The following is a 25,274-nucleotide window of genomic DNA, read 5'->3' on the forward strand; positions in this document are numbered from 1 at the left end:
AAATTAAACGATAATTACTGATGCACAGTAACACCCCCCGCCCCCTTTTACTTACGCTGTCTCCACCCCTCTGCCACCGCTTGCTCATCAAAACGAGCCCCCTCCTCCGCCTTACTGTCCCCGCCCAGTGGCTCTCCCTCCCTTCCTCGCCGCTGCAGTCACCGCTTCGGCGAAGGCGAGCGAGGCTGAAAAGAGAGCCCCAAAGCTGGGTGTAAAAGCAGAGAAGTGACACCCCCTCCCCCCTCCACCGCGGTGGTGTGTTGAGCGTTCCTCGCCCCCGCACGGCAACCCACCGACTCCCACTTGCTGTATCTCTGTCCACGTCGCCTGGATTCGATCATCCGAACGGCACCATGGTAAGCGGCTACTGTTTTCACCCTGCGACTGGTAAATACTCCTCCATAGTGAGCAGGCCCGCGTCTTTTTGCATTGAGTAATCAACTGTTTTTGATTATTTGGGTTAAAAGCTGACCACAACGAGCACCCGAGGTGGGGATCATGCTTTAGCCGCCACTGTTGGCTCCTCTGTGCAATACCCGGAGGCTGTCAACCAGCAGCCTGAAGCCTTTGGCCCACATTCGCTTCTCTTGATCCCTTCTCGTCTGAACTGTCACTGCTTTTTTTTTTTTTTTTTTTTTAGTTTTGGTGACACAAATCCATACAGGAAAGCCAGCCAGACTGCAGACGGGAACGTCGTGTGTTTTTGTGCAGACTCATCGTTGTGAGAAATGTGTGTGTTGACATTTGCAACAATGCAGTTTGCATAATAGCCAAATGTTACGTTTGCAATGAAAGACCCATAAGAAAAGCGCTGTAGCGAGTGGCCACTAGACTGCATCGTACTGACTGCTCATTATGTATTAAATAAGTGAAGGTGAGGTTGCCTAGTAACCACAAGGCATCGGTAGAGTGACCATCAGATTGTACAGAACAGAACAGGATTCGAGCTGGGATTGACGCTGTCTTTCAAATGTATGGTGATACCTGCAAAAGAACATTAAATAGTCTTTTAAAACACTCAAAAGTCATGGATTGATTAAGTTGACATTCAAACAAATGCTGTAAAAGTACTAAAACGGTTATGTTAATTTTGCTAGCATGTAAGTAACGGTTTCATGTTGCTAGAGTCTTTCAATGTTAGTGCACTTCATCTTTTTGCCGGGAACAAACCAAAACGCACATACCGAATCACTTCTTCAGTGAATGATTGAATGAACGACTCCACGGTTCACTGCCATCTTGCGTTACAACGTGCATAGCTAAAGCATAGTTTTGCACTTAAGTGGCGTATTTGGCCCAAATTGTTTGACTCAAGTCTGCGATTGGCTGGCGACCAGTCCAGGGTGTACCCCTCCTCTCCCCCGAAGACCGTTGGGATAGGCTCCAGCATACCCGTGACCCTAGTGAGGATAAGCGGCCTAGAAAATGGATAGATGTACTGACAAAATCTGCAGTTACACAATATTACAACTTGTCAAAGTATCTTCCTGCTGGAAAATATTGCATTGCTGCAGCACTAGGCTCCAGCATACCCGTGACCCTAGTGAGGATAAGCGGCCTAGAAAATTGATGGATGGATGGATGTACTGACAAAATCTGCAGTTACACAATATTACAACTTGTCAAAGTATCTTCCTGCTGGAAAATATTGCATTGCTGCAGCACTAGGCTCTAGCATAACCGTGACCCTATTGAGGATAAGCGGCCTAGAAAATATATGGATGGATGTACTGACAAAATCTGCAGTTACACAATATTACAACTTGTCAAAGTATCTTCTTGCTGGAAAATATTGCATTGCTGCAGCACTAGGCCCCAGCATACCCGTGACCCTAGTGAGGATAAGCGGCCTAGAAAATGGATGGATGGATGTACTGACAAAATCTGCAGTTACACAATATTACATCTTGTCAAAGTATCTTCCTGCTGGAAAATATTGCTTTGCTGCAGCACTAGGCTTCAGCATACCCGTGACCCTAGTGAGGATAAGCGGCCTAAAAAATGGATGTACTGACAAAATCTGCAGTTACACAATATTACATCTTGTCAAAGTATCTTCCTGCTGGAAAATCTTGCATTGCTGCTGCACTAGGCTCCAGCATACCCGTGATGGACCCTAATGAGGATAAGCGGCATCGAAAATGAATGAATTTTTGACTCAAGCAGAATAAATTGAATTAAAGATAGTGCCTGTGATTTCCATCCATTCTTTTTCTATGCCGCTTATTCTCATTAGGGTCATGGGGGTATGCTGGAGCCTATTCCAGCTGACTTTGAGCGAAAGGCGTGGTACACCCTGGACAGTGATAACTGAATTAAAGGGGAAATGCATGGTGCAGGAAGATGGTAGTCTAGTGTATGTTAAGTAATGTTGATTTGTATCGTGTACGTCTGTGTAAGTAATCCATACCTAAAAAGACGTCCAGAGGAGAAATGGGTTAAGAAGCAGGAAGATTATGTCACAACTGAGCTTATTTATGTTGCCAACTTTGCTATTTGTGTAGTTAAGTAAAACACAGCTTGCAAAAACTCATTCTGCTTATATGGCTTTTCTATGCAGAATTCAGCACCTATACATAATATACTGCACATGGCGTGCCAACTTGTGGTCTGTCAAATGACAATATTGAGCGCCCTGAGGTGGAATTGTGTGTGTGTGTGTGTGTGTGGAGTGGGCGGGTGTTGGGTTTTGGGTGCACATTTGCAGCAGCACATACAATATAGCGGATTGATCCATGGAGGCCATATGCTGCTGCGCAATCAAGCTGGACTCTGAAGAGATAAGAGCTGCACTTGCACAAATCCAGCATCCCACTCAATCTGCATTTATTCTCCCAGTGCATCACTGCGGTGGTTGGCACCAGTACCAATACCTGTACCAGTGGCTGTGGTCAGCCAAACGTTGTTGAATCTGTGCATTTATAGTTAATGCAACAAATGTTCACTGTATATACAATGTATTTGGGTATGTGGCTATTCCTTTAATAACTTCCAGTCTTCTGGGAAAATGTGTCTGTGGACAATTTATTATTTTTTCCATTTGAGAAGTCACAGACCACTGCTGACTCTGTTCTACTTCATCTCAATACTGTTGGGTGGGTACTCGTCCACACCAAACTTATCCAAGCATGCTTTTATGTGTATTCTGGAACCTTCCCTAAAGTTTTCCCACAAAGATGGAATAATGAATTAGGATTCAAACTCTAGTCTAACCTTTCAAAACGGATTCATTAATTGCTTAAGAGGCACGTCCCAATACTTTTCACCTATCTTGTGTCAATTAGCCTTGGTGACATTGCTTTGAATTGCGTTGAATTAAAGAACATGAGGCGTTTACTGTGAATAAGCCTCATGAATGCACACATCAAGAAGTGCATGGAGTGTTACTGGGTTTATCGCATCAGATGCTGGTTAACATGCATTATGAGGCCTTCAGGACCTTTTTGTAGGGATAGAAATAGTGGACAGGATTACAGCTGACACACATACTGTAGTAGGATTGTATAGTAAAATAAGTGATGCTTTTTACTGTGTTTTTTTATGTATGTCTGGAGCAGGAGATTGCCTGCAATGTGTTTACAGAACCAAATCTGAATGCCACAAGAAGGAGGACCTTGTAAATAAAGTTTTGTCATTCTTCCCCTAAGATAACTCCCCATTCTAGGCTTTTTAATAATAATTTACAGGACTTCTGTAGTTCAAAATGGTGCTTGCTTCCCTGCACGATAGATGGATCAGTCGTACTCTCACTTTGGCCGCCCATCTATCCTGGTGTTCAATACACTGATGTGCTGCAGGGAGTGATGCAGGCGTTACTGCCTTCATGAGCGGATACTGCAGCCATTATCGCTCTGAAGTACTTGACAAAAACACACCGCAATCGACTGCTATTGGATAGATTTAAGACCAATTGAAGCTCCAATTTTTGTAATTTCCTTTTGCCCCTGGTTGGTGTTGTGACCAACGCATAGCTTCATGATGTAATTTTCATCATACGTGTCAATTATGACCAAGATCGGACTTTGCGGAGCTGAGTTATTAATGTTTACATTTTTGTGGTGCATCGTCGGACTGAACAGAAAAGTTTGTATCCATGCCCCGCCCACATCCTATGATGTACGCTTCCATCTGTCTTTGATTTTAGCTCATACGGTCAAAGTCTATCCCTGGTGTTGAAAATTAGCAAAATTCATAGCTAAGTCCAGGGTGTACCCCCCCTCTCGCTCGAAGATAGCTGGGATAGGCTCCAGCATACCTGTGACCCTAGTGAGGATAAGCGGCCTAGAAAATGGATGGATGGATGGATAGATGTACTGACAAAATCTGCAGTTACACAATATTACATCTTGTCAAAATATCTTCCTGCTGGAAAATATTACATTGCTGCAGCACTAGGCTGCAGCATACCCGTGACCCTTGTGAGGATAAGCGGCCTAGAAAATGGATGGATGGATGTACTGACAAAATCTGCAGTTACACAATATAATATCTTGCTAAAGTATCTTCCTGCTGGAAAAAGTCAAAAGTCAAAGTCCATCCCTGGTGTTGGAAATTAGCAAAATTCATAGCTAATAGCTGATTTAGCCACAGGATTTTTGATGTGAACACTTTCTTCCTTGGACAGGAAGTGACAGTATTGTTTTCATTGATTGTTGGGCTATGCTAATATCGTAGGTCACGTTTTCACGTCAAAATTAGAACTCGTGGGTTTGTCATGAGACAGTGACACATTGAAAAATGTCAATAAATAATAATAGTATTTTTTTTTAATGTATGAATTCTGCGTGCTCGAGTCGGATCTGTTGCGCCCCCTCATCATCATGTCTTTCACATTGGTGACTGGGTGCTGAAAGTCTATAATTAGGGGTGTTTTTTGGAGTTGGCCATAGTGTTGCTGCCAGCCATCCTCTTCCATATGCAAAAATGTGTTTTGTGTTTGCAAAAGGTCTGATTGATTGCGAATAAGGGATCCATTATTGATGAGACTGCACTAGGCAGTCAGCCTCTGTACTCACAGACGTGCTCAGTGAGTATCGCTGCAGAGGAAGTGACTGGAGTTGCTTCTGTACTTCCTGTAATTCTCCAAACAAAATCTGCTTTGCTGTAAGTCTCCTTATATCCACTTGTACTTCCCAAGTGCGACTAACCAGATTCATTCATTTTCTACCGCTTTTTCCTCACGAGGGTCGCGGGGGTGCTGGAGCCTATCCCAGCTGTCTTCGGGCAAGAGGCGGGGTACACCCTGGACTGGTCGCCAGCCAATCACAGGGCACATATAGACAAACAACCATTCACACTCACATTCATACCTATGGACAATTTGGAGTCGCCAATTAACCTAGCATGTTTTTGGAATGTGGGAGGAAAACCCACGCATGCACGGGGAGAACAGCAAACTCCACACAGAGATGCCCGAGGGTGGAATTGAACCCTGGTCTCCTAGCTGTGATGTCTGCGCACTGCCGTGCCGCCCCGGCTAACCAGATGTTTTTTGTAAATACAGCAATACTGTGTACACCTATGACTAATACCAGTGAGTAATGAATGAGTGAGGTTCCCAGGCTGGAGAAGTTATCATTAGTTCCTAATCAACTTTGGTGGCTGATCATACTGTATTTTTAAACAAGGATGAACAGGCTGGGCAAACTGTGTGTTGTTAGTCTTAGCTTGTGCATTATGTGAAGACCGTTAGCTCTGAGCCTCAGGATGTTTTTTCAGTTTTTTTTGAATGAACAGCTTTTGTATTGTCCTATAGTGTTCTAAAAGGTATCGAATTGTCACTACGGGTAACAGCACACCCACGCTCAATGGCGGTGTTGTTGTGTGCTATGCTGAAACTCAACCCTGTTTGTTGTCAGCCGCGTCTGGCTTGCCGTTCTGCATGTAGTAATGAAGCGCTGTTGGTTTTAGTTTGAAATCTGTGTCAAAAGCTAAGTCGCTCCCATGACTTAATTCCGTGTCACCTCTGTCTCCTTGCTGTTCTTAAAATACCACAATGCTCTGTGAGGTAAGTCTGCAAGGCCGTAAGCCAGATGACATAAGTGGCTCTGGGCCCGCTTTGTGTGTTGTTGTGTATTATTTGAGGTATGACATTAGGTATTCTTACAGGTACACAATCTGTACAACAGTATCAGTATTTTTTTTTTTTGTCGATTTAAGCTGAAGCTTGTTGTTTCGATTAATCAAGTAACCGGTTAGGCACCACAACGGTAAGTGGTTTGGTCTACAAAACCAATCAGAAATGAGGCAAAAATGTTGATCACTGTTTTCCAAAGTCCAAGCTGATGTGTTTGTGAATATTTTTAGGCAAAACACAAAGATATTAGGGTCTGCTTTCATGGATGACCTAAGGAAATGTCAAAAAATAACTATAAAAGCAATCTTCACTCGCTAAATGTACTGCATAAAAGGTCAGTAAGGATAATTCATAATGCCGCCTACAGAGAACATACTAACTCCTTATTTCTAAAATCACAAATACTTCAACTTGCTGATATAGTTCATCTTCAAACAGCTAAAATAATGCATAAGGCTAAAAACAACCAATTACCTAAAAATGTCATCCAATACTTCTCTACAAGAGAGGAGAAATATGATCTCAGGGAAGAACTACATTTGAAACAATAAGTTAAAAAGCCATAGCATTTCAGTATGTGGAATCAAACTATGGAATGGATTGAGTAAGGAAATCAAACAATGCACAACGATGAGCCAATTCAAGAAACAATACAAGCAGTTGATGTTTGCTAAATACAAGGATGAAGAGTCTTGAACCAGTCATGATGTGCTATACATATCACTATATTGACACTTACTATGGTACCCATTCTGTCATTGTATGGTCATATCACCTCGTACTTCGGTACGGGACAAAAAATTAAAAAATTAAAAAAAAATTATTATGGAAAGCAGGAAGTGAACAAATATAACAGTTACTGATTGTAAAAGTACCAGATGGAGGGGTAGGATTTAATAAGCTTTGCTTCTTCCTACTCCTTTTGGACATGTGGAACTGTGAACTGACTATGTGATGCATTCAATTGTAATCTGATGCATGTTCAAATGAAATAAAAACATTACCAATCCCATCCACAGGAACCCGATTATCAGCTGGTGTCTATTTTGCCCATAGCTAATGGTTATTACTGTTGCTCTTGGTGCCTTAGTGCTGTTTTTTGATTAACAATTAGTAGCAGAGGAAAGATTTTAGAGGTGTTATTTGTTCAAAATGAAGATGTATTGCACCACGAGGGACAATACAATAAAGCTGGCTGTAGATGAAGCTGCTCGAAAATCAATCGCTGGCTCAGTTTCATCATCACCACCAACCATCATCGCCATTGCCCCCTCAGTGACTCCTATGGGAAGTATTTTTGTGAACTCGCTCATACCAATATCAGTAACCTCTGTTTTTCATCTCTCCTCAGGGAAATGAAGCCAGTTACCCCCTGGAGATGTGCTCGCATTGTAAGTATTTCCTTTTAAAAAACTTCACTTTCTCCACCTGATGATAATCTCAGCTCTGTGTCGAGAATCGAGCTGTGGTGTTGTCGGCACATTTTACACACAGCAAGGACACGGTTGAGAGGCAAGGGGCTAAAAATGGGCCTACTACAGGCTGCATCCGTTTTTAATGAGCAACGAGGACGCCAATGGGACGTTCTGTAATTTGAAGATCCAGCTCAGGGACTGAAAGGATGACCTCATTGCAATTACGCCTGATTAGGAAGTCTGACACTTGGGCTCAAGAGTTGATCGTATGTGTTGAGGTGCCAAATTTGTGAATTTAGCGGAAATTACAACTCGCTTTGACTGTGAACCAATACTATTCCGTTTGAGTCTTCTGGGAGGCGGTGCTGCAGCACATTAGTGACTATTTGTTAACTGTCAATCAAATCTGCATCTCTTCCACACAGAGATCCCCCAACACAGTAGATCAGGGGTCTCAAACTCAAATTATTACCTGGGGGGCCACTTGAGCTAGTGTCTGTGTGAGGCTGTGCCACATCAGGTTAAAAAAAACATATTTATTAAAAACAGAAACATAAATAAATAAACTCTGTTTAATGCTTGTACTGCTATAACCTTCACTTTTTCAGTGCTTTGGTTTCGGTTTTCGACAAGAAAAGTTCTGATAAAACATTCCACTGTTCTCAAATATCTTAATTTGTATTTTTCTACATAAAATAAGATGAAAAAATAAATAATTTAAGCTGTAATTTCTGGGTACATGATACCATACAGCATCCATATCAAACTCGCACATTAAACTGTCATATCAACGCGGGGGCCTGAAACTATAGCGTCCTGCGGGCCCCATTTGGCCTGCGTGCCGCAAGTTTGAGACCCCTGCAGTAGATCATAGTAACAACCGCCTTATATAAGGGTTGCCATTTTTATACCGTATATTCACCCAAGCAAGACCTCGACATATTCCAAATAACCACATAAGCACATCGTCCATACTTAGACCGTGGGCCTTCCAAGCATTCCTCCCCAGGCATGGTGCCACCATGCAGGGGTTGGATGATGAATGCCCCCGAGCTGAACCCATCAAGGACCTCAGTCAGGGATATTTACAGCCTCTCTTAGTTTAACCCCATCAGCTGCGAATTATAATTTTTTTTGTATTTGGTGCTCATAAACAGACTCTAGGGACGCATTAGGGTTTGAAAATCATTAAAAGTCTGTTTTGCATAATAGGGGACCACCATGTGTAATATATTCTACATAGTTTAGCCCCATTCTTGATAGTTTAGACCCACAAACCCCGCCCCCACACACAGTTTTGGTGGCGTAGTTTACTATTACCATGAATGTGTCTCATCAGTATAGCCACTGTTTCATCAATAACCCGTCTGGAGCAGCCTGCAGGGACAACCGGACTTTCTTGTTGCTAAGGGATTTCCCTGAGGTTGGGAATCACTGTCAGTGGTGACAGTCCCGGTGGTGGTGGTGGTGGTGGGGGGGGTTGTCAGGGGTTTTCTAATGACTGCGTAGCTATAAATAATACCATGCGCTGCCCAGCTCGGGTGCTGCATACAGGCCGAGCTATACATTATGATAGCAATCAGCATAATGCAGGAAGTGGCTGCACTCACCTCTTACAGCGAGAACACTCAAAATCGGATCGGTGTGTGCGAGCTGAGTGGTGCATCTCCTTTTTTTTTTTTTTGTAGTCCTAGTAACGACCCGATTTCCTGAACAGCACACAGAAACCATCTCCATTGGCACACTTTCACAAGTGAAGCAATGTACTAGTTTCACATAGTATGGAGATGACTTTTGCACTTTTATGACTGCTTTGTTGTTAGGAGGTCGAGTGGTTAGCGCGCAGACCTCACAGCTAGGAGACCCGAGTTCAATCCCACCCTCGGCCATCTCTGTGTGGAGTTTGCATGTTCTCCCCGTGCATGTGTGGGTTTTCTCCGGGTACTCCGGTTTCAAAGTTTATTGTTTCTGGACCTGACGGTGATTAGTGAATTTCAGTGAAGTAGGATTCCTCATACAGATCATTAATGCGTTCCAGGAGGTCCGACTAAAACCAAAACAGACTGTAACCAAAGCAAATTTTCCTGTAAAAAATAATGTCAATGATATGAATGTTTAATGGATTCAAGTTCACATTATGGCTGCACGGTGGGCGAGTGGTTAGCGCGCAAACCTCACAGCTAGGAGACCCGATTTCAATCCCACCCTCTGCTAGCTCTGTGTGGAGTTTGCATGTTCTCCCCGTGCATGCGTGGGTTTTCTTCAGGTACTCCGGTTTCCTCCCACATTCCAAAAACATGCTAGGTGAATTAGCGACTCCAAATTGTCCATAGGTATGAATGTGAGTGTGAATGGTTGTTTGTCTATATGTGCCCTGTGATTGGCTGGCGACCAGTCCAGGGTGTACCCCGCCTCTCGCCCGAAGAGGCTCCAGCACCCCCCGCGACCCTCGTGAGGATAAGCGGTAGAAAATGAATGAATGAACTTAGGACAGTGTTTCAAATGTAATAAGCAAAACATGTACCACTTCCACACAAAATGGGAGGATAACTTTTTTTAACTCTATCATGTCGGACATTGTTTACAATGAGCTTATCAAACAGTGCTAGTAATGCTAGCTGAGCCATTTGTTGTTTTGTAATTACAACATTGGTTCTGCTGCTGCTGCTTGGTACTTTTTAACAAATGACCATTTGGTCCAAGAGAACTATGCTTTGCCCGTCCACTTTCTTGTGTTCTCCAAATCATTATCAAAGCCAAAAAAAAAATTTGAGAGACAACTGCCTCTCTCTAATTCATTGCTTTATTCCAATAAACGCCCACCTCCCGCTTGCGCTGTAATTGGGAATGTGCTGTAATACATACACACATACAATGCACACATTTGATCTTGTATGTTCCAATGTTCTTTATCTCTTCTCTTCAGAAAGCTTGGACTCTAGCGGTCACACTCTACCTTTCCGTATTATGTAACTAGCTTTTTTTTTTTTTTCTTCACCTACGTTGTGGCTCAACACTCAGCGACTCAACTGCTTAGCTTGCGTGTCATATGTCCATGTATGTAAGTCTACTTAAGCTTACCTTTTGTGTAAGATGAAGGGGCGACACTATAAGCTGCAGGTTGTGGGTTTTAGTCATTAATAGATAATTGTTTGTGATCAGGTTAAGGGTTTATGTTGGTCAACAGGTGGGGGTTGAATGGGTTCCTTTTGCCTAGTAACACAGATTTTGGTGCATGTAGTGTTTATTATATTCAATAATCGCGGGGGCAGCAGTCTCAATAGGGGAAGCCAGCTGAGAGACATAACGTAATCCCTCCATCGTGTCCTAGGTCAGCCCTGGGGTCTCCTACCGGATGGTGATGCCCCGAACACCCCCGAGAAAGTTAATTTCGGTCGCTTATATCCACAATTCTTCATAAGTACCTCTAAATTGTGATGATCAAGCTGCAAGTCAAACTGGTAACATTCATTCATTCATTCATTTTCTACCGCTTTTTTCCTCACGAGGGTCGCGGGGGGTGCTGGAGCCTATCCCAGCTGTCTTCGGGCGAGAGGCGGGGTACACCCTGGACAGGTCGCCAGCCAATCACAGGGCACATATAGACAAACAACCATTCACACTCACATTCATACCTATGGACAATTTGTAGTCGCTAATTAACCTAGCATGTTTTTGGAATGTGGGAGGAAACCGGAGTACCCGGAGAAAACCCACGCATGCACGTTGGAGAACATGCAAACTCCACACAGAGATGGATGAGGGTGGAATTGAACCCTGGTCTCCTAGCTGTGAGGTACGCACGCTAACCACTCGACCGCCGTGCCGCCCAAACTGGTAACAGTGTCTGGAAAAGAGCGCTGTATCGAGCAATGAAATACGTATATCAGGACAGTTTTCTTATTCAGTGCTCCTTTTAATGTGGCCTCTCCGTCCCCCCTCCCCTTCCCGACGCGGTGCATAGTCAACGAGCTGATGCAGCACAGCCTGTCCGGGCGTCCAAAACCCATAAACACAACCCACGTCCGTCTCTCTCGTCTCTGCACGGTTGTGAGAACATCTCACTCTCTTGCTTCTCTGCGGCCATGACAGTTGGCACACATCTCAGTTCTTATCAGTGATTCCAACAAGGCTGCCCGCATGTGGGTCAGAAAGAAACCACGCAAGCCGATGAATATATAGCTGGAGTCACTCGGGGAGCTCAGATGACAGCACATTGTCTTTTGGGTTTGGCCGCCAGGGTCATGTGACCACGTGTGGACGGGCTTGTATAGTAATTAACAGCTGGCTTTGTTATTGCCGTGTATGATTACACTTTGGCTTTTTTGCGACAATGTGAACCATAAAAAGTGTCATTTGGTTTCCTGTTTTCTGTTTATGGCACAATATCATACAATTCTATTGAAAATAAACCCAATTGATTTAATTGCATTTTGTGATAATTTGGACTTTCATTCATTCATTCATTTTCTACCGCTTACCCTGCGAGAGGCAGCCAATCACAGGGCACATATAGACAAACAACCATTCACACTCACATTCATACCTATGGACAATTTGGAGTCACCAATTAACCTAGCATGTTTTTGGAATGTGGGAGGAAACCGGAGTACCCGGAGAAAACCCACGCATGCACGGGGAGAACATGCAAACTCCACACAGAGATGGCTGAGGGCGGGATTGAACTCGGGTCTCCGAGCTGTGAGGTCTGCACGCTAACCACTAGTCCGCCATGCAGCCCCCTTGAACACATCCAATGCTCCAAATGTAACAATGACATGCTGTTCATTAATTCATTTTCTACTGCTTATCCTCACGAGGGTCATGGGGGGTGCTGGAGCCTATCCCAGCTGTCTTCAGGCAAGAGACTGGTGGCCAGCCAATCACAGGGCACATATAGACAAACAACCATTCACACTCACATTCATACCTATGGACAATTTGGAGTCGCCAATTAACCTAGCATGTTTTTGGAATATGGGAGGAAACCGGAGTACCCGGAGAAAACCCACGCATGCACAGGGAGAACATGCAAACTCCACACAGAGCTAGCCGAGGGTGGGATTGAACTCGGGTCTCCTAGCTGTGAGGTCTGCGCGCTAACCACTCGTCCGCCGTGCAGCCATAATGTGGACTTGAATCCATTAAACATTCATATCATTGACATTATTTTCTACAGGAAAATTTGCTTTGGTTACAGTCTGTTTTGGTTTTAGTCGGACCTTCTGGAACGCATTAATGATCTGTACGAGGAATCCTACTTCACCGAAATTGACTAATCACCGTCAGCTCCAGAAACAATAAACTGTGCTAAACAAGGGATTACTGTATTTACAATAGATTGGACAACTCGGGGTCATTATCATGACTAGTTTGTTTAAAAAATAAGCAGTAATTCTCCAACATGTAAGAATCAGTAATAAAGTGGTTGGATCAGGACACAGTGTACCATCTGCAGCTTGCTACCATGCAATATGGAGTCTCGTCCTTGACCTAGTTGGAAGTGGCAGCGTCTTGGTGACAGCTTATTCATGTGCCAGCAAGGACTAGTCTGGCTTCTTCTTTTGTTGTTGTTGTTGTTGTTGTATTTCCTGTCAAATAAAGTGCTCTGACTGTCTCATGTCTACTTAACAGGTTACTGCATTCTTTGTCTTTTGTGATTATAACAAGGTGCAAATAACACGTTATGTGTCTCTCAACTCCCGTCTTTTCCGCCCTTGCCCCCTTTTTCCCCACCCAGTCGATGCTGATGAGATTAAGCGGCTGGGGAAACGCTTTAAGAAACTAGACCTCGATAACTCGGGCTCGCTCAGCGTGGAGGAGTTCATGTCGCTGCCGGAACTGCAACAGAACCCTCTGGTGCAGAGGGTCATCGACATATTCGACACTGACGGCAACGGGGAAGTGGACTTTAAAGGTGGGTGCCACACAGCTAGAAGAAACCAATAATAGGTCATAAAGGCAGTAAGGCACATAATCAATAACCAATAGGTTAGTAGGAAACCAAGGCAGTAGGGAACCGTTAATAAGCTGAACATAGTAAAAACAGAACACTGTGTATTATAAGCCACAGGCAGGAGGAAACCAGTGACAAGGAAACAAAGGTAGACCATAGAGCAAGGGTGTCCAAAGAGCGGCCCCGGTGGTCATTTGTAGCCTGTAGCCACACAGCAATTAGCTTCAAGCACACCTTGAACACATCATTCATTCATTCATTCATTTTCTACCGCTTATCTCCCGAGGGTTGCGGGGGTGCTGGAGCCTATCCCAGCTGTCTTTAGACGAGAGGCGGGGTCGCCAACCAATCACAGGGCACATATAGACAAACAACCATTCACACTCACATTCATACATATGGACAATTTGGAGTCGCTAATTAACCTAGCATGTTTTTGCCTGGAGAAAACCCACGCATGCACGGGGAGAACATGTAAACTCCACACAGAGATGGCCGAGGGTGGGATCAAACCCGGGTCTCCTCGCTGTGAGGTCTGCGCGCTAACCGTACAGCCCCCTTGAACACATCCAATGCTCCATATGTAACAATAACATGCTGTTCATTCATTCATTCATTTTTTTACTGCTTATCCTCACAAGGGTCACGGGGGTGCTGGAGCCTATCCCAGCTGTCTTCGGGCGAGAGGCGGGGTACACCCTGGACTGGTCACCAGCCAATCACAGGGCACATATAGACAAACAACCATTCACACTCACATTCATACCTATGGACAATTTGGAGTCGCCAATTAACCTAGCATGTTGTGTTTTGTGTAATTGAGTTGTCGGCACTAATCCTCACTATCTGCCGCCGCAGAGTTCATCGAGGGCGTGTCGCAGTTCAGCGTCAAAGGCGACAAGGAACAGAAACTTCGATGTAAGTTCAACGTCATCACAGACTGAATCGCAACAGTACAGGAAGCATATCCACTTAGCTACACTCCCTGCTAGAATTGAGCCTTTTCCGACTTATTAGGAACACGTAAACAAGGTAGTTGTCATGGTGAGTGATGTAACGTCTTTTGGTCCGTGCTACCCTGCCCCTCGTCCCACGCAGTCGCCTTCCGAATCTACGACATGGACAAGGACGGCTACATCTCCAACGGCGAGCTCTTCCAGGTTTTGAAGATGATGGTGGGAAACAACCTGAAGGACACGCAGCTCCAGCAGATTGTGGACAAGACCATCATCAACGCCGACAAGGACGGCGACGGCAGGATATCCTTTGAAGAATTCTGCGCCGTAAGTTCTTTTTTTATTTTATGTTGACGTTTGTGCTGATGCGGTCTTTGTTGTCTCTGACGCAAGCACAAGTGAGCTAACATGTGTGACTCACTGGACACAACATTAGGTACACCCGCTTATGAGATCCAATCAAAAGTCAGCATTTACACTCGTTTATCATGGGTAATTGAAAGTACGATTTTGTATTTATTAGTGAAATATTTTCATAATTATAGCATAGAAATACCAATATCAGTTTTTCACCTTATTAGAGCCCTCTAGACATGAAATAGCACCCCTATAGTTACCGTTACACTGGTATTACCCAATATAGTAGACATAATAACAAAAAACAAGATATAATATAGACTCATACATGTTAGCATTGATTTTTTTTAACTTCCTGTTCATTTCAGTACTTCCTGCGGTCATGGTTAATTGAAAGTACAATTTTGTATTTATTAGTGAAATATTTTCATAATTATAGCATAGAAATACCAATATCAGTTTTTCACCTTATTAGAGCCCTCTAGACATGAAATAGCACCCCTATAGTTACCGTTACACTGGTATTACCCAATATAGTAGACATAATAACAAAAAACAAGATATAATATAGACTCATACATGTTAGCATTGTTTTTTTTTAACTTCCTGTTCATTTTCAGTACTTCCTGCGGTCATGGTTAATTGAAAGTACGATTTTGTATTTATTTGTGAAATATTTTCATAATTATAGCATAGAAATACCAATATCAGTTTTTCACCTTATTAGAGCCCTCTAGACACGAAATAGCACCCCTATAGTCACCTTTACACTGGTATTACCCAATATAGTAGACATAATAACAAAAAACAAGATATAATATAGACTCATACATGTTAGCATTGTTTTTTTTTCAACTTCCTGTTGATTTCAGTACTTCCTGCGGTCGCATCAATAACATCACTGACCAGTGTAGAGTACTACATATGTCTTTGAATGTGTCTTCTGAATGCCTTATATTTCTATTTTAGTTCATGTAGCTGTTTTTATGCTTGAAAACGCCAAACTTGCAAACTTTTTGGCTAAAAATAGGCAAGTTTCTGAAAAACTGATCAAGTGCAAAGTGATGAGGGATTATTGTAGTATTAAAATATTACAACCAGCTTTCAGTATAAGGAAATATATATATATATATATAAACCATTGAAGCAGATATTATATATCATTAGATATGTTGCCTTTGACTGTCCATATATGTATATGTCTCTAATTTATTGTTGATGTGCAATACATGTTGTTATTAGAACAGTTTGTTGGATGATGCAAGGCAATTTCCTGTAACAAAACGTCTGGAACTTGCCTGAAGAAAAAAAAAAGAATATTATAAATAGCTCCTGATGATTGTAGTCAGATAAAAGTGTGTCATCTGTTTGACAAAGGAGCCTCTTAGGAATATCATCACTGAACCAACCTCCATAATAACAATGTTGTTGCATTAAACAGCATCATTAGCATCTTGGTTCACCCTTGTAAGGATAAAAAGGATAAGCAGTGGAAAATGAATGAATGGATGCTTCCATCTTTGTTGGGAGGGACCTTTTACGTTCCAGCACGCTTGGATGAGTTTGGTGTGGAGGTTTGGGGTGCGCTTTGGCCACATTTCTTCTGCCGTTTCTCCTCCCAGGTGGTCGGCGGTCTGGATATACACAAAAAGATGGTGGTGGACGTGTGAGCGCTCCCTGTCGTCGTCTTCTTCTTCCTCCTCCTTCTCCTCGTCCCCCCTCCAGTCGCTTTCTCCTCCATCTCTGAAGATCTGCTCAACTAGAAAAAAAAAACAACACGCTCCGGATTCCATCAGTGGAAGAATTATCTTTTTTTTTTTTTTTTTTTGCCCTGCGACTGGGAATAGCCTTGCTAAAGTGTTAAGTGAAGAGCAAGTGCTACTACCGGTCACTTTTTTTTTTTTTTTTTAATGATTAAAACGGACCTGAAAGACATTTTGGATGAGGCAGAGGAGTAGCTTGTGTTTTGTTTGATTTTTTTTATTTTTTTTTTACATGAATTCACACTTGACAGTACATAACTAGCTACTAGGGTATGAAGTGCCAAGCGGAACATATCCACACGCAACCCACCAGGCTCCATGCAGAGCTTTAGTTGACTCAAACTAGCTTAAAAACACATACAAGCATGCATATAACACAGTTTTAAGGCTTTTGTCCTCACTAGACGGGCCTGGAATGAGTATTTAACCGTGAAGAAGACTTCTTGCTGAACCTCGGATGGCATAGGCTGTATATGCTGTTTTTGAAGTATTTACATTTTTTTTTTAACTTCCCATCACTTCACCAGGCGATGAACGAGCAGGGAGAAAAGAAATAGAAAAAGACATTTTTTAGTCTTGCAAGGGAAAAGTGCTTCCGACTTGAGAAGATGGAGGCGGACCACCACAGATGCTGCTCTCAACAGGACTTTTTTTTCAGTCGGGATGTAAAACTGGAACACCCGCCCCCCCTCCCTCGTTCACCCCTCTACATATATACCCCTTTATCCCAAACTCCCAAAGCTCTGCACTGCACGGCTTTGGCCTCCCTGTGCTTGCATGACATGGAATTTTATTTTATTCATTTTTTTTCATTTTTTTGTTGTGCATGTAGATGAACATGTTTGAACTGATCCTCTTGTTTACACATGGATGGTGATGTGAATATATTTAAGAATTTACCGGTCCACAGTGCGGATGTTGCCAAATGTTTTGGTCAATGTACATGAGAGGTAATCCAAATGATCTCAACTTATGTGGAATAATATATATATATATATATTTTTTTTTTGTATTCTCTTGCCGGATCAGCCACATGCTTCTATTTCAAACGGTTGCATATCTGATCCTGTCTGACTGCCACACACACACACACATATACATACACACTGTACTCAAACTCATTAAAGGGGACATTGTTTTTTATTTTTTGTATATTTTCAATGTAGCTGTTCTCTATAGTTCAGACTACGCTTTAGTTTGTAAGTGCTTCTTTTTCTGAGGGACTTGGGTTTTTTGTTTGTGTTGGGGGGGGTTATCAGATAATATATTTAAGGTTTTTCCCCCCTCACTCTTTTTTCTGCATGCTGCATATTATGCTATGGGACTGTTGGAAACTTGATACTGTATGAAAATAATGAAATACGATTTAAATAAACGTAAAAATATTGATGTTTGTTGTTCCTTTGTGTGTGTTTTTGTACTTGAATGCAAAAAATGGTTGGATTTGAGTGTGGGTTACTCACTTTAGGGCGGTCGGGGGGAGGAGGGGGGTGAGAGGCAGCGAGTACTTTCAATGTTGGCGCAGATCTGTACAAACGTACTCTTCAATATGCTTGTATGCTGCACTGCTCTCCAGTTTATTGCATTGTCCTGCTTTCAGTTTCCATTTCAGTCTGTACAGTAGAGATACTGTAGATATTGTTTCTTAATAGTCCCAAGTTTGTACAAATAATACGCTTATTCACCTATGGAAAAAGTTTCAACACCCCTGATTCAAAGTCCTTCACAGAAATGACGTCTTTAGAAAAAGCCAATGCTCTGTCTGAACTTGGAGGCACTTAGGAAACAAAAACGCTCTTGTGATTTGTATTTATCAAATTTACTGTACACAGAAATCATACAGATTGATCATCCATCCCTCATCTGGTGTTATGTCCGCAATTCATCACCCGTGATGGAGATAAATAAAACACAGCAACCAATCACCCTTCAGAATCTCTCAGCCGCTCGACTAGCGACCACTCGGATGTTGCCGTAGACCTTCGAAGGTGGACTTCCTGCATTGGGGGAGACATTTCCAATTGTATGAATCCACATAAAGAAATATTCACTCCAAAATGAGTGGTCCCATTTTTCACAAGATTAGCTTAGACAAATATTGTTCAGAAATCTGTGTTTGTGAGCATTTATAGTTCGACTCGCTCCCAGGTGTGGCAAATCAAGATGCTGATTAGTGGCCACAATAAAAGGCCACTCCAAAATGTGCAGTATAACGATATTGGGGGGCTAAGAAAACTAGTCAGTGAGCACCATTTCCCTCAAACGCCGTTAAATATAGCTCAACTGCATATTTTGGGGCGGCCTTTTATTGTGGCCAGAACCTGTGCTGTCTAATAAGCCACGCCTGTGAGGAGAATGGACTTATGAATGCTTGTTAACCACAAATTTAGACACGTGAGGTGGCCTTTTATTGTGGCCAGAACCTGTGCTGTCTAATAAGCCACGCCTGTGAGGAGAATGACTTATGAATGCTTGTTAACCACAAATTTAGACATGTGGGGTGGCCTTTTATTGTGGCCAGAACCTGTGCTGTCTAATAAGCCACGCCTGTGAGGAGAATGACTTATGAATGCTTGTTAATCACAAATTTAGACACATGTGAACAATATGAGAGAAATGCGGCTTTTGTGTACATAGAAATATGAGGATATACAACCAACTGACTTACCGAGGATGAGGTTACATATGGCGGTTCGGGCCATCTTAATGTTTTGAAAGGAGCCCAATATGTGCACTTTTCTGTCGAAAGAGCGATAAATCACAAAAAATATAGTCATTCATTCTATTCCTCCATTCAAAAACATCACTAATTATTATTCGACTCACGTTTCTGCCAATACAATGCGAGTCTTTGTGACGTTCTCGATGGTGAATTTAGTTTTTCCTCCTTTGCCTGCTATCCTTCCAATGGCTCTGGACAAGTGGTCTCCTTTCAGTGGTTTCACTGCAGCCCAATAACAACCACCAGAAATTAAACAGCTGTACCATGATAAAAAATATATATATAAAAAATAGTACAATGACATTAATTCTTACCGTCTGTGATATCAAAGGTTTCTATAAAGAGCTCGTCTAGTCTGATGAGGGCCAGCGCATCCTGGGGAAAGGTAATAGTGGCGTTTATGCAACATGACCCAATGTAAACAAAACACAAAAACATGTATTTCTTCAGCAGGTTCCTCTATCTATGTGCTTTACATAGATAGCCATTAGCTTGTTACTACAAGTGTAATGATTCATTCATTACATCCATCTGTGTTTTGCAGATTTTTCTTACAGGATATCATTCAGCATGACGTGTCCAGGTCAAATCACATATGAGCAAATTTGTGAATTCTTGCTAGCTGCTGCTAATTTAAGATGCCATACCACACTCATTTGCATAATATCATAAGTGTAGGTTTGGATTGCGCTATTTAAAGTAATTAATTAATCATGGCAAGCATCTCTATTCATCCTGATTTTACATTGCATCAAACAGGGGCTTACCAAAATAGTATATTATCATTTTGGAACTCATTGCACACAAAATTAAGGTATTAAGTGCGCCTTATCGTGCAGAAAATATGGTATATGAATGTATGCTTTGCTCCCTCAACAGCAGTCCGGGTTTGTTTACTTCTGTTAGTTTTTTGTTCTTGCAAACATTTTCATGTACTTCCTGAAATCACAGTACACATTGTTTATGCTTGCTGTCAGTAAACAACATACTTACTTCTATCTGGAATCCCAGAACGAAAGCTTTAACAAAATCTGATGCTTTTGTGAGTGCGCTGATGTCCTGTGTCTCTTTGCAAGTCTGAAAAATAATGATATTTACATTACATGGGGATAATACATGTTAAAAGGCACCAGGTTGGAAAAATGAAAGCATGTCCCACACCACTCACTTTAATTTCAACGTGTCGTGTTTTGAGGTTGAATCTAACTTGAAGATGCAGGTTTTCCACGATGGGGGAGTAGATTTTCATCCAATTGTCCTTCAGTGGGGTGTACCTATGGGCAGGGACGGCCACTTTACGCATCTGATCCGCCCCCTGGAATAAAAAAAATTGCTAATTACTGTAACCCATTATATTGCATTTAACACATATTAAGAGGTTAAGTGTTGTGCTTACCCTTAGATTTTCTGCAGAAATAGGTGGAAACTGTGGCCTCTTGCTAGCTGCTGGTCCGTCCGTGTCCATGTCTGCTGGATCGTGTTTCCGCTTTTGGCTCTTTTTAGACTTCACTTTAATAAAGGAGTCGGTGTCATTTTGTTCATCTGTGCGAGCGTCCATTTCTGTATTTGTTGTCGTGTCCATTTTCTCAAAATTTACTCACAAAGGACAAATAAAAAGGGGAAAATTATCGCGAATGTGAACAGCGAGGCATGAAGCTGTCCTCGTGTAATCGGAAAGACCCTAAGAGCCACATCGATGTCGCCTGAATAAAATAACACAAATAAAAAACAATTCTTAACGATAATTTCTAAATTAAATATGTTTATATGCCATATTACACGCAACTGTAATTTCAGTTCCTCATAAATGAGGAAGATTTTAACTTAAAAGACTACATTTAATCAGGCATATCTTTGGACATACAGCTCGAAAGAAGCTGGTCCTGTCGTGAAGTCACGTGACAGGACATGGAGGTTTACATTTGACTAGCTCACTAGTACGTTCTTACCACATTTTCCGGATTATTTTGACAAAATACTGGACCGAACAAGATGTCATCGCCACTTTCGAAGCCCCAAATCATCGCGCACATCCAGAAAAGTTTAAACTACACAGTGTTTGACTGTAAATGGATCCCGTGTAGTTCCAAGTTTGTGTGTATGGGCAACTTTCCAAGAGGAACCGGAGTGATGCAAATCTATGAAATGCAGCATGGAGAGGCTCAGCTTATCAAAGAGGTAAATATTTTTAAAAAAGCATACTTTAACATAAAAGGGTTTGGTATTAATGAGGGGGCTTCCATTCCTATTTGTGTCCCGTCTCCATAGCAACAGGTGACGCAGTACTATAATACATTTCGACCTGAAGTCAACAGCATATATCAAATTATACGTACAAAACCCTTGTTATACTTCATGATTTTGCTGCATCATAATGTAGTGCTATATGTACGACTAGTATAATACGGCATAATATAACCAAGTGCGATATTACTAACATATAACCCCGCACTGGTGTTTTCAAGACATTTTGTCTGATTGATTAAACACACTGGCCACCCCGCCCTCTTCCCTTGCTTAACCAATCAGCAGCCAGAACGCAGTGTAGCTACATCCATGAACTTGCGGTGAATCGGATATAATCGTACTTTTTTCGAAAAAGCACACTACCATTATTATTGTAAAATCTTTTTCAAACCATCAATATTTCAATTTTTTCTCATGTCAATGTTGCCCTAATTGCCCTTCATAAAGTTACATGTACTGCAATGTATAGAATATTATTTGGGGGCCATAAAATGGTACACCCCTTTAATAGGAACATGTAGCCTTATACTTATATCTACACTATAGTAATGCCTTCTATCTATTTTTATCTTTCAGGTAGAGAAGCCCAAGCCCATCAAATGCGGCACATTTGGGGCCACATCTCTCCGACAAAGACACATAGCAACGGGTGATTTTGACGGACATCTAAATATATGGTAATCTTTTAAAAACAAAAACACAGTCATGTCCTAGCCATTAATGTGTTTATTTGAAATGGCTGCAGAACCAAGCAGAGCTACCTGAAGTGTATTCGTTCATTCAGTGCAAATCTTCTTGATTGTTCACAGGAACCTGGAAGTACCTGACATCCCGGTGTACACTGTAAAGGCTCACAAAGAGATAGTGAACGCTATTGATGGCGTCGGGGGCCTGGGGATCGGTGACGGCGCGCCTGAGATTGTCACTGGAAGCAGAGATGGTAAACCAACTAGAGTACAGAAATATTGATTAATTTAATCATCATAATTCAAAAGCAGGGCTGCACGTCGCACGAGTGATTAGCGTGCAGACCTAACAGCCAGGAGACCCTAGTTCAATTCCACCCTCGGCCATTTCTGTGTGAAGTTTGCATGTTCTCCCCGTTCATGCGTGGGTTTTCTCCGGGTACTCCGGTTTCCTCCCACATTCCAAAAACATGCTAGGTTAATTGGCGACTCCAAATTGTCCATAGGTATGAATGTGAGTGTGAATGGTTGTTTGTCTATATGTGCCCTGTGATTGGCTGGCGACCAGTCCGGGGTGTACCCCGCCTCTCGCCCAAAGACAGCTGGGATAGGCTCCAGCGACCCTCGTGAGGATAAGCGGTAGAAAATGAATGAATGAATGAATGAATTCAATAGCACACCGTAATAAGAGATCTGACAAGTTGCCTTCTGTGCGTGTTACAGGCACAGTCAAAGTATGGGACCCTCGTCAGCGGGACTCACCCGTGGCCAACATGCAACCCGTTGAAGGAGACGCCAAGAGGGACTGCTGGACTGTCGCATTCGGTGCGTCCCGTATCAAATATATGTCTCTGGAAAATGTTTAACCTCTACTAAGTGAACGTCACTGTCACTACAGGTCACTCCTTCAATGACCAGGACCGATGTGTGTGTGCTGGTTACGACAACGGCGACATCAAACTGTTTGACCTGCGGAATATGTCCTTGCGGTGGGAGACCAACATCAAGAATGGGGTGAGGTGGACGTTGATGCTGCCTATTCTGTTAGAGTCAAGGGCATGTTTTAGCTAGCAAAGTGAACTAAGTCAAGTAGAAGATCCTTAATGGTTACGTTTATATGCAGTCAGACAACCCTATCATAACCTTAATATTAGCAATAACCCGGTTGCGCACGGCCATGTAAACACTAATAACCCTTTTCTTGTATTCTGGTTTTTACCCTTGGGTTACTCCTTTTCTAATCTGAATATTGAGTCATGTATACGCCTATCCGGATATTCCCATCTAAAGGAATATTGATTTGTGTTCTACACATTCATTCATTGTCTACCGCTTATCCTCACGAGGTTCGCAGGGGTGCTGGAGCCTATCCCAGCTGTCTTCGGGCGAGAGGCTGGGTACACCCTGGACTGGTCGCCAGCCAATCACAGGGCACATATAGACAAACAACCATTCACACTCACATTCATACCTATGGACAATTTGGAGTTGCCAATTAACCTAGCATGTTTTTGGAATGTGGGAGGAAACCGGAGTACCCGGAGAAAACCCACGCATGAACGGGGAGAACATGCAAACTCCACATAGAGATGGCCGAGGGTGGAATCAAACTTGGGTCTTCTAGCTGTGAGGCATGCACGCTAGCCACTCGGCAGCCATGCTCTGCACATGTTCCATTTAAAAGGAATCTTGGGTTTTTGATAGTAGGTATTGAATTTGAATGCATGGGGGGGAACTAAGGGGGAAACTAACATCTCATTAATGTGGTGAAATACAGAAAAATATTGATGTCCTTTTATAGAGTGTTGCTAGTGTTATTTTTGAATACAGGAAGAAGAAACAGGAATGACACGCATGACGTTGTTTGTGCGTCAATGTTTTGTTGGGGATATCCCGATTGTTTACAATTACCATGTATACAGGAATAACCCTGTTTGCACCGGCACGTAAACGGGTTCTTCCGAATGTTTCAGAAACCGGAATATTGACCTTAACTGGAATATTGACTCCATGTAAACATAGTGACTGATTTTGGCCAGGTTTGCTGCGTGGAGTTCGACAGGAAAGACATCAACATGAACAAGCTGGTGGCCACCTCGCTGGAGGGGAAATTCCACGTCTTCGACATGAGGACTCAGCACCCCACCAAAGGCTTTGCCTCCGTGTCAGAAAAGGTAATTGACTCAGGGGCGGACCTGGAATGCCTGGCGTGTTCTAGACTCATGAGGGCAAAACATAAAATATGAAAACTGAGCAGTTTCTTGTCCTTTTTGTGTTTGATTTGACTTCAGGCTCATAAATCCACCATCTGGCAGGTGAAACATTTACCTCAGAACAGAGAGATCTTTCTAACCACAGGTGGATCAGGAAGCCTTCATCTATGGAAATAGTAAGTCTTCAAATTTGAATTTACTCCTTGTTAACCTATTGATCATCTTCTATGCTCATTATCTTGACTTTATTGATCCCATCTTACGATATCATCCCCAGCGAGTATCCTGCTCAGAGAAGCAAGCCGGATTCAGACGGCACCAGTGTGGGCGTAGCCGGGACGGTCAACCTCTTACAGAACGTCACGCTGTCCACTCAACCAGTTGCCAGTCTGGACTGGAGCCCCGACAAACAAGGCTTGTGTGTTTGTGCTGGATTTGACCAGTCTGTGCGCGTGCTCATTGTCACTAAACTCAATTTGGTGTGATAAATCTCACACACACACACACCAAACCAGGATTTATACTTCCAAACCATACCATCGAACTGAACTGGACCTTTCCATTGATTTTTTTTTTACATACTAAAATGTTGCACGTGACCTCCAATTTAGTTTCTTTGAACTGACTTTTAAATAAAGGATGAGAAACGTCGATCGCTAGTGATCGTGGCCATGTTGGCTTGGGTTTGATCTCTCTTTCTGACCTTTCCCTCCTGCAGTCCTGTGGGCCCATTTGGACGTTCACCGAGGGACATTCTGATGTCTACAATTGTCACATACTTCACTTGGAGTGGGTTGCTTGTATATTGTTATCTTCTACGGCCACTCATTAGTGTACATGGTTTATAAAAGGCACTCACAAGTACTTTAGAATGACAGGGTAA

At 42.6% G+C, this 25,274-nt stretch overlaps 3 protein-coding genes across 3 annotated transcripts; 2 read left to right on the top strand and 1 right to left on the bottom strand.

Annotated features, from left to right (window-relative positions):
* Positions 1-132: 132 nt before the first annotated feature.
* On the top strand, positions 133-16,658 carry LOC131108024 (calcineurin subunit B type 1). Its single transcript, XM_058058656.1, has 6 exons — positions 133-356; positions 7,428-7,467; positions 13,232-13,408; positions 14,306-14,365; positions 14,546-14,730; positions 16,383-16,658. The coding sequence occupies exons 1-6, from the start codon at positions 354-356 to the stop codon at positions 16,428-16,430; spliced, it is 513 nt and encodes a 170-aa protein (XP_057914639.1). The 5' UTR covers positions 133-353; the 3' UTR covers positions 16,431-16,658.
* Positions 16,659-18,076: 1,418 nt separating this feature from the next.
* On the bottom strand, positions 18,077-20,938 carry pno1 (partner of NOB1 homolog). The gene is made up of 7 exons (XM_058058655.1): positions 20,642-20,938; positions 20,414-20,560; positions 20,239-20,322; positions 19,560-19,620; positions 19,350-19,467; positions 19,192-19,262; positions 18,077-18,520 (listed from the first exon to the last, which is right to left on the bottom strand). Exons 1-7 carry the CDS (start codon positions 20,825-20,827, stop codon positions 18,453-18,455), a joined length of 735 nt encoding a protein of 244 aa, XP_057914638.1. The 5' UTR covers positions 20,828-20,938; the 3' UTR covers positions 18,077-18,452.
* A 182-nt stretch (positions 20,939-21,120) lies between these two features.
* dnaaf10 (dynein axonemal assembly factor 10) lies at positions 21,121-25,042 on the top strand. Its single transcript, XM_058058654.1, has 8 exons — positions 21,121-21,423; positions 22,069-22,169; positions 22,302-22,432; positions 22,902-23,003; positions 23,077-23,192; positions 24,218-24,352; positions 24,470-24,567; positions 24,669-25,042. Exons 1-8 carry the CDS (start codon positions 21,238-21,240, stop codon positions 24,874-24,876), a joined length of 1,077 nt encoding a protein of 358 aa, XP_057914637.1. The 5' UTR covers positions 21,121-21,237; the 3' UTR covers positions 24,877-25,042.
* The last annotated feature ends 232 nt before the right edge of the window (positions 25,043-25,274 follow it).

This window comes from Doryrhamphus excisus, chromosome 20, assembly GCF_030265055.1.
Source record: "Doryrhamphus excisus isolate RoL2022-K1 chromosome 20, RoL_Dexc_1.0, whole genome shotgun sequence".
In the NCBI taxonomy this organism is placed as follows: Eukaryota; Metazoa; Chordata; class Actinopteri; order Syngnathiformes; family Syngnathidae; genus Doryrhamphus; species Doryrhamphus excisus.